At 30.6% G+C, this 10,113-nt stretch overlaps 3 protein-coding genes across 3 annotated transcripts; 2 read left to right on the forward strand and 1 right to left on the reverse strand.

The window, feature by feature from the left end:
* Positions 1–233: 233 nt before the first annotated feature.
* LOC114932158 (allantoinase, mitochondrial) lies at positions 234–7,086 on the forward strand. Its single transcript, XM_085485072.1, is given in 15 exon segments — positions 234–248; positions 695–832; positions 835–842; positions 934–970; positions 972–1,040; positions 4,020–4,024; positions 5,387–5,513; positions 5,573–5,635; positions 5,638–5,757; positions 5,873–5,898; positions 6,052–6,166; positions 6,168–6,235; positions 6,268–6,298; positions 6,388–6,432; positions 6,434–7,086. Coding segments are annotated over 15 exon segments (990 nt in total). The 3' UTR covers positions 6,557–7,086.
* LOC114932175 (odorant receptor 63a-like) lies at positions 1,328–4,395 on the reverse strand. The gene is made up of 9 exons (XM_029304347.1): positions 3,891–4,395; positions 3,263–3,382; positions 3,036–3,153; positions 2,661–2,922; positions 2,450–2,590; positions 2,263–2,353; positions 1,966–2,102; positions 1,641–1,773; positions 1,328–1,406 (listed from the first exon to the last, which is right to left on the reverse strand). The coding sequence occupies exons 1-9, from the start codon at positions 4,032–4,034 to the stop codon at positions 1,353–1,355; spliced, it is 1,200 nt and encodes a 399-aa protein (XP_029160180.1). The 5' UTR covers positions 4,035–4,395; the 3' UTR covers positions 1,328–1,352.
* A 354-nt stretch (positions 7,087–7,440) lies between the features above and the next one.
* Positions 7,441–9,448, forward strand: LOC114932174 (uncharacterized). Its single transcript, XM_029304346.2, has 2 exons — positions 7,441–7,524; positions 8,237–9,448. Exon 2 carries the CDS (start codon positions 8,237–8,239, stop codon positions 8,528–8,530), a length of 294 nt encoding a protein of 97 aa, XP_029160179.1. The 5' UTR covers positions 7,441–7,524; the 3' UTR covers positions 8,531–9,448.
* Positions 9,449–10,113: the final 665 nt, after the last annotated feature.

A 10,113-nucleotide genomic window follows, 5' to 3' on the forward strand; every position in this document is an offset into this window, starting at 1 on the left:
AATGAAGAAGTACGTTCTGCGTGCGCGTGTCGATCGATCTTTGCAGGAGATCCGAGAATCGTAAAATTATAGAGATGTCGGAAGAATTGGAAAATTGCGGGATGTCAGATATATCATCCGCTCGTGGTCACTTATGTATCATCAAAATTTAGTATCTAGTTCTCTCTGAAATGCAATTTCTTGCACTGTCTTTTCAGAATGACAATTTCATGCCACGTGACGCGGTAGTTCTGATGAGGAGATCTCCGGTTTTTTTTTCTTCAATCTATTATCAACGACCCTTTTCTCCTATTCTATTGCTACATTTTTTTTAGCTCGAACACTGATAAATGTAGATACGATCGTCTTCGAATGTGCGTATATAATTTATGCATCTGTTCGCTTCCCTATTCTTATCAATATTTAATCATTTCTTTTTACATGATGTAACACATCATTATCCCGAACTACTATATTTTATTCTTGGTAGAAGATCAATCTTTAAACTATTTCCTAGACGCGAAATGTATCGTCAAGGAAATTTGTAAATCTACACTTTTTTCAAAGAACAGTCTTCGCAAATAGCGTATACAACACATATACAATATAAGTAAGCAGAAAATGGGAAATATATGATGAAGATGTTATAAGATATTTGTCGGAAATTACTTGGGATGGGGAAATAAATAAATGCGAATCGCGAAATGCTTTTTAGAAATATCTCGGAATTTAATTTAACGATTTTTTCGGCTCGTTGGTGTTAATGCTCGGAATAATAGACTCCCACGTACGTGTAAACGAACGCGATAGAATTGAATAGGAAGGATTTCACACTGCTACATGGATCGTGGATATATGCCTTTGTAACGATCTTTATTCTTCCCCTTCCGTCGTTTATATAAACACTAGAAAATCATCTTTATACTTACATTGTTTATCTCTCATATGTTATAGGAATTCTATTCCGCCTACCATTGCCTTATAGACAATCTCAAGTTAAGGCGAAGGAAGCGAAAATATTTGTAGAGGTTGCCTTCTGGGGTGTAACACCAGGAAATCAGGTATGTTACAAAGCGATTTTTTATATAATTTTTTCAAATATTTGAACACACAACATGTAAAATATACTCTTATGTGCATTATGTAAATTATCTTCAAGGAATAATGCGAAAACAGATATCAGTTCGTGAAACTCTTTTCTCAGGCGCGAGATAAATTTTTAAATATAATTTTAAATATAATTTTTGAATATTTAGACAAACACATGAAATATACTTTATATATATAAAATACAAAAATTATCTTCGAAGAATAATTACAGTAACTATATGAAAGATTCGTTCGAAAAAATCATTTGAGTCGCTCGAAATTAATTATTCTTTGATCGATAAGAATGCCGTAAAGTAAGACATACCCGCTCGTATTACCTTAAATAAAAAATGCATGTTTTACATATCGTTTTCATTGTAATAAATTTACATGTACATTCACTGAAAAAAATTTGTTAACTTGATTATAACGCTCAACTAAATATTATTTATTTGATAATTGAATTATATGTTCAATTAACAAAATAACAATTTAGTTGAACGGTTTAGTCAAGTTAACTATTTTTTTTCAGTATTGTAAGTTGTAATAAATTTTCGAGATCTTATACTTACCGCGGCATAAGTTGTCATCGACAACGGAACTAGTTTACCTGCCGTCAAACAACACGGTGTATAACTCCGATAAAATGTTGTAATTAACAGCGATTTTAGCCTCGGCGAATATATATACCATTTGGCCGCGTATCTGAAAAATATAAACATCTTTATATTACATTTTTTCTTTTACGAATGAAAAATCATTAATATTATAACATTTTAAGTGTGATTTAAAACTTAATTTATTATTTGAAGTATTATTTTATCGAAAACTATTAACTATTTTAAAGTCGCATTTGCATATAAATATATTTGAGAGTATAAAATAAAATTGTATTACGCTCGGTAGAATATATTCTGACTTTCATCCATTAACTTCTGACCAGAGTAACACATTATCATCAATTGTAATAACGCTCCCATGATTATAAACGTAAATCTAATCATTTCTTCCATTTGATTTAAGACATAGACAATCTATAATATTAATGTCAAAAATATTATTCACACAATTTATACAATTTTTTATATAATTTAATGAGAATTAATTTAAAAAATGCATATCTGCTATTTATTTTTGCTTTCTTGTTAAGAAATAACGATGAATCTTATTGAGAAATAAATAGTTAATACTTACTCGAACTCCAATCAGACTTAAGGTTGCACCAATCAATAATAAAAAGAACACTGCAACAGTTTGGTGCGTTGAATTTAGTATATTGACAAACCTAAGAATCACAATAATAGCGACAACAATAATAATCTTGTATTAATTTAACGCATCATATATGCAAAAAAAAAAAAGATTTGTCAAAGTGGCTTACTTTAATGCAAGCTGATATTTTTTTAAACATATAATGTACTTCTGATAAATCGCCTGCTCATCCGACAACTTAAGCTCCTTACTCGCGGAACCACCACATATTTCCACATCTCGTTCCAACGCAATATTTTCAATTTGCTTACTGTAAAATAACTCGTGATTTTAACGAAATACCCTCTGAAAATAGAGCTCCAGGTATCGTATACACTTACCCGATAATTGAGAACAAGCTACACGCATGAGTAGTGCATGTGAAATGCATTGTGTCGGCAGCCACCATAATGCTCATACCCACCACAATGATTGCAGTGGTGTAACAAAAAAGTGGCATGAAGTATTCGTTAACGTCTACTCTAAATTCGACGTCGATCGCCAAAATTCGCGGACGCGATTCATTAAGAGGCATCACGATATCTAAGAACACCGATGACAACGGGATCACTATAAACATTGAACTCAGAAGATACATCGTAACTGTAAAATTAAAAAATATATATGTATATTCTTCGTACCTTACATAATAATTTAACCAAAATTATGTTTGGAGAAATCATCTTTAATTTCATCGAAAAAAATTTAAAACTCACTTGAATAAAATATCGTAAACTTTCGTGATATGGTGGAATATTCTTTCAGAATTCGAACTTCTAAATCGTTTGTGAATATATTCCAGTGATCGTTCATGGCCTCGTACAAACATTGAAACTGATCGTAACAACAACGTCTAAATCAAAGAAAATCTCTTTCCAAGATAGTGATTGAGAAAATAAAAATAAAAACGTTTGGAAAAATCTCGTTGCTTTAGAAAACTTACCTTGTCGCGATTCCAAATTTCATTCCACAGCCGTACTAGAAAGGCAGTCGATATGACCAGTTGATAGAAACCTTCGAAAACCATTTGCGCATCATCTTGATGATCGTATAATATTAATATCTGTGTGTAATATTAATCGTAAATCAGAACACAAATTTGCATAAATTTCAACGGCCTAGTAAGAGCCATATGATATGGATAATAGTCCGTGAATTTCAAGGAAAATTAATTTTTCATTAAAACTGATTAGTTGTGTAGAGAACACAAATTTTTTTAACGTGATACCAAGTAATTAAATAAGCTTTAATTTGAGATTTTTGTTCTAAAATCACTCCAACTCTCTTAAAGAATCATAGACGAGAATAATATCGTCATTTTCTCATCTACGTTTCTTTAGAGAGGTCAGAGGGAGTTTCAAAATAAAAATCTCGATTTGAAATTTATTTAATTACTTGATATCGCATTTAAAAAAATGTATCTTGTGCACAATCAGTTTCGATGAAAAATGAGACTAGTTCGAAATTTAGATGTTTACAATGAGAGGCTCACTAAATTCTCAATTATAGTAATAGAACACTTATAATGGTACGCTAAAATCCTATAAGCACATCCTTGACTGACTGATTACCTCGAATGGAAAGTAACTAATTTCGAGCACGAGACAAAAGATCGGCAAGAAATTTCTGACAAGCTTACTTTGGAACGGCCAGAGGCCTAAGTGCGACAAAAATATTTTATTAACATTGTATTCTCGCAGAACATGTACCAGCATGGTCTGTAGTCTATATCCTAGCTTTTTGCTCGAGAACTGTAGTACAAGTGACTCAGGCTGCACGTATACTGTTCGGTTTCTTTGCCAAGTTCTTCGAAAATTATTAAGTATTAGGAATCATCAAATACGAAATAGCTATCTCCGTAACAATATATCTGTCCTAAAGTCAAATTGGTATTCTCGCACTCTCGCACTATCTCAAGTAGCATTTGTCGCATATTTTTTTCAGCATAACACTTACATGTACAAAGTGGTATTGCGTGACGCAGAAAAATAGATGCTATACGAGAAATTATAGCGTGAGTGAGAACGAAACCTTATGCACTGTCTTACCATTTTAGTGATCAAATGCAATTTTATGTTTAAAATGTTTAATGCGCGTTACTTTTAATAAATCATTGTGTTTTATCTGTAATAGATAATAATTTATATTGATAATTGCTATTAAATTTGTAAAAACAAATTTAAATCAAAGTAAAAATATTCCCTTGATATACGGTGTTAGTTGTAAAATTAAATAGTTCAGAGGCTTGTAAACTCTGTCAAAATCTTTATCATATACTTTTCATTTTTTAAATCGATGTCGATTACTTTACTTTGAAAGAAACTATCACTGAAAGAAACGAGTGTAACAAAAATATTTTATTTTTATACTCTCGTGAAATATATGCTGATATAACTCTGTCATTTATTTTCCGTTTAAGAGTTACGATACAAGTGACATATATCATCAATTTTCGTTACGCAATCTTTTCTACAAGTTGTAAATCTCTAGTTATTTTTAAAGTTTTTAAAATAACTTTATTTTAAGAATAAATTGTAAAATAAGTAAGCAGTTCGATATCTCAATTTGCTAAAGTAAGTTACCCTACTAATTAGAAATAATACGTACACCAATTACTTTTATTAATGTAACGGAGATATCTCAGAAAAAGATAGATCGTTACTTTCGATTCATTGATCTGAAATAGTATTTCGTGGATATTATTTCAGGGTGCTATTTGCTATAGCAATGATATAGCATGACACGAATAGAATTTCTTTCAAGGCAGACAAATAATAGAGGACACCATGAAAATAATAAGACCGTGAACGAGAAATAACTACAGTCTATACATTATTTTTTTTATAGTAGTTGCCGTGAATTTCCGTGTCTCTGTGAATGATGAGAAGACTTTAATTGGATCTACTGTCTATAAAAAAACCGCATTAGCGGTACATCATTCGTATATTTTTGTTACATATTACGTTCATCGTAATCATTAATCGTAATGCAATTTCACGCAGAATGCAAACAGAATGAAAGAATGAATCCATCATGAATACGTGTAAATTTTTATCCTTGCTGCAAGATCATACAGTTTTTTTTTCGTATTTTTAAATTATCTAAACTTGTACGACACTTTTTTACATTCTCGACTTGATCGCATGGAATTTGATGGCATAAAATTAATCTGCGATTGACGTACAAAATTTAAATAAGAGATTCATTATTCATTCCAGTGCTTTTTGTAAAAATAATGTTGCATAAAACTTTCTAGCAATGCCACATAGTGTATTTGTCAAGTGCGGAGTGTTTGGCATTAATAAACGATGCTAAGACTCGCGCGGTGCACCTTTAATCGTGGAAACGTGCCATCATTATTTAGTACTCGTCGCAGAGAAGATACCGGAAGGTTTTACTGAATTTAAATGTTGTTCGATCAGAAAAAATAATAATCGAGTATAATTATACATATAAACAAAACTTCTTATCTATTGTTATATTAAGCTTCTTTGACAATTTCAATCTCAAAAATATATATGTTCGTCCCTTGATAGTTAAATTTCTTAAATAGTATTTGAAAATGTTCTCCGAAACAAAGTGATTAATATAATTCGTGAAAATGTTTTAACCGCTTGGGATGGAATCTCTTCGTTGCAATTCGGTTGTTGATATAAAAATAAATTGTAAAATGGGAAGATTTATCAGAAAATAATATGAGAAGCATTAAAAAAACAAATATGTGTTTTACAGGATTATTGCGCTGATATGGACAGCCGCGAGAACGAGAGACATATCATTTACCGATATCTCAAAATTATTGAGCAGCCAATCTACGAAATTATGCGGTCTCGAAGATTGCAAAGGTAAATCTGAGAGAAGAAATGGACGCAAATTTCGTTATCTGGAACCCGGAGGAAATTATCAAGGTCAGTTCTGTACACATTATATTTCAAGAAAAGTTTGCGTAAATAATATTTACCATAAAAACAAAATACGTGTAAGTGCAATATCGATTTAAAAAATGAAAAGTATATGATGAAAAATTTCGACAGAGTTTACAGACCTCCAAACTATTTAATTTTGCAGCTAACACCGTATCAAGGGAATATTTTACTTGAAAAAGTAATCATATCTCTCTATCCTTAGAGAACAATTTATTTTCCAAGAAGGAAAAATTCTCGATAAATTTGTGGTAAACTTATTGTTGAATGATAATATTTTGCAAGCGATAAAAATTCAAAATTTCACTTCGTAGCTCAAAAATCTTTATCATTCTCTTATTGTTTCTATTTTAAATTTTGAACATGAATTTTTAGTATAATAAAGAAAGAAGAGATATTGAAATAAAATTACGGAGAAAATTTTCACATAAATTCATATGGATTTTATTTTATAATCGTAATTTGTTTTTTGAAGGCTCTTTTTAAGCGCGGTAGATTAATATATGTATAGAAATACTATTGCTCATCCAATATTAGGAATATCTGATGACGATATTGTGAAACAGTTTCAAAATTCAAGAGAGAGAAACATATTCATAAAAGTGAAACTCTTCAGCGCCAATATGGGCAACAGCAAATCTTGTCTGTACCGTATATTGGTCAATGGGGCACTGATATTCACAACAGGTCGTACGACGTTCCTCGAGAATGTACGAAGTGAAATGGTTTAATTTGTAGCACCGATATTTTATCGTTATTGTTCTTCAACAATTTATTTTTCGCTTAATTTGCATAAATGATACGTTCTATATATACAAAAAGTTGCAATATAAGTATAGTCTCTGCGTCATAAAATAATAATTTCGTAAATAATTAAGATATAAATAAAATATCTTAAATATATAAGAACATTCCATAATGCGGTATATTTAATATTATTTAATATGACATAAAACAATTTCTGAATGATAAAGTTTTCTGAACTATATTTTCTCCATACTACATTCTTTTTCTTCTCCATATTTCATCGTTCACTATCATATAATTTTCAAGATTTCTTCCGTTCCTTAAAATACATAACAGGAATATATACGTATATTTTGTTCGAGTACTTCATCATCTATAGTTAGTTACAAACGCAACGTGGACGGTGAATCTTCCTCGAGGAGGATGGGAGTGACCGTTCACCGTTCTACCTTGCATCTGCGGTATAAAAGCAACCTCCGTTGCCGCGCGCTCAGTTTCATTCTGGAATAACCGATTGTGAAGCACCGCTCTCAACGTAAGTATCACGTGGCAGAAAAAATCTTGCCCAGAAAAATGAATCTTATTTTTCAACAAAATTCATGCATATCTACTTAATTAAATTCATTCTCATATATATATTTTTTTCTGGCCTAATCATTTCTGCGCAAGATGTTTATACACTCTAAAGCATGATTAACAAATTGCAAATTTTTGTATCATTTGCTAATCAGAAATATTAATTTCAAATTTGATATTTTCTAAATAAAATGTTACTTTTGTCATCGATTTTTTATCATTCAAAGTTTTTTTGTTTACGCTCCTTATTGCGTATTAAGACGTGACAAAGTTTTCCTTAAACATTGTTCCAATTCCATGACCTCGACTATTAAGGAGAGATCGGACCATCACTCAGCATCTTCACTTTTGATACCAACAACTCTTGTTTCAGTCAACATCCATTACCTTATATTTACGTGATAATCTTATATTTAAACGATATTCCCAAGACATCTCGTGCAATCGCTGCGTAAAAAAAAAAAAAAAAAAAAAAAAAATCTGGGTAACACAATAATTATGGATCTTACGTGATAGAAGATTACGAAATCTTTCGATTGTTACATGTATATGTAAATTCGAACCGAAGTTTTTACTGCCCGTGGTTATTTAAATATTTTAAAATTTAAATATGTAAACTTTAATTTTTGAGATATTCTTTTTAATGACATATTTTTCTTGCTTATTTTCAGATGAAGTTTTACATAACAATATTAGCCGTGTTATTTCTGGCGGACGTGATCTTAGCATATCCGCAGAAAGACGGGCAAATATTCAGCAATGAAGCGATACGACAGGCTCAGAATACCTATCTCATTCCTAAAGACGCGACTATACAGAAGGTCCAAGAAGGCATCGAATTGGCCGCTTACGAATCGATCCCCGGCGATCAGAGAATCAATCTCTTCGAGATCTTGGGCGAACATGTGCCACCCGAAGTGGTGAACAATCTTCAGACCCAGATTGATCAAATAGGGCGAAATTAGATTCGTACAATCATCGTCATCATCATCGTCGTCGTGTAAAAAAATAATCATACTCTGTCTCCTATCCTTTGTACTTGTAGAAATATTTATAAATGTACAATCCCGTTTTTGTACCTTGCTTTTGTATCTCGTAAAATTTTTTTTCGATATGTAAGGCCTTTTACTTTTCGTAAATAAATATATGAGGAAAACAACTCTTAAGAGTTTGTGCGCATCACCTACTTACGATTATGTGAATTCATGAATAAAGAACAGCTTATTGATAATGTATTAACAATGTGTGCGTAGAAAAATATAAAATGCTAAAATGTATTTTATAGCAAAATATGATTTGCGTACTTGCTCTTAACAATTTCATTACTGTATTAATAGCCTCGAAATTATATTTTGCATTGAAATTGACATATATGGAAATGCGCAGTATTTTATGTCTTCACTAAAATAAACACATTCTTGTAAAGATTACTTAGTTTGAATTATGTATAGCTACACACTAGCGATGTATATCGTAGAGAAAGTTGCAGTGCTCGTTAAAGAAGCATACTTTCACTTCTTCTATTCATCATGTTACTGAACAACTCTTCTGTTCTGCCGTTTACTACACGTGTCACGGAAATTTGTATTTAATCAAGGCACGACGAGATTACGAGATCATTTTTCATTTTTCTGTTCTCTGCTAATTTTATTGTCTCTTATAATACATATCCATACTGAACGAAAAGTCTTGATCTATATTTATATATTTTTTTTCACTTTCACTTTCTTTCATTTATACAGCCGTTCGTGCGTGTAAATGAGGTAAATCTATCAGAGAAGTCGTTATATAACAATGTAACGTTATATAACATTATAACAATATACAGCTGGATCACCTTACTGTGTTACAAAAGTTTAATAAAAATATAGTTACCTTATAGAGATGATGTATCTCCTGTCTCATTTTCTCTGTAATCTCTCACACATACAAATATATATATATATATATATATATATATATATATATATATATATATATCCTGTTAATCTATATAATAATATTATTGTATAATAATTTTTTTTCGCGAGTAAGTAGGGCGTTTTAATAAAAACAGTCATTTTCATGTATTAACATTACATACATTTTGAAATATATAAAAACCACAAATGACATTTGTACATTAATGATAAATAACTTAAAAGCGATTTTAATTCGTTAAGTGTACAAATCTCTGAGAACTAGGCAAAATGAGTTTTGGACAACATTCAATTCATTTTTTTTTTTTTTTTTCAAATTAATAAGCCCTTTGTTTTTTCAGCATACATATGCACGACAAGGGAAACTGCGAATGTATTTCCATTATCTCTGAATAATCAAAGAAGATAAGAACAGTTAAATAAAACATTTTCTTTAAAAAAACTGGAGTATTTTGTAATGTTTTCACGGATTAAAAAACTATAAATCCAATAAAAAGAAAAATGCTTTAAAATATTATGCAAAGAAACTTCAAATTTTTAGTAAGTGCCAAGAAAAGTTCTCTATTGGGACTCACATGTATGATGAATCGCATTTGTTGTTAGTACATTGTCTTGCATATTTCTATCAT

The sequence above is a fragment of the Nylanderia fulva genome, unplaced genomic scaffold, assembly GCF_048542155.1.
Source record: "Nylanderia fulva isolate GAGA-0341 unplaced genomic scaffold, ASM4854215v1 Scaffold34, whole genome shotgun sequence".
Classification (NCBI taxonomy): domain Eukaryota; kingdom Metazoa; phylum Arthropoda; class Insecta; order Hymenoptera; family Formicidae; genus Nylanderia; species Nylanderia fulva.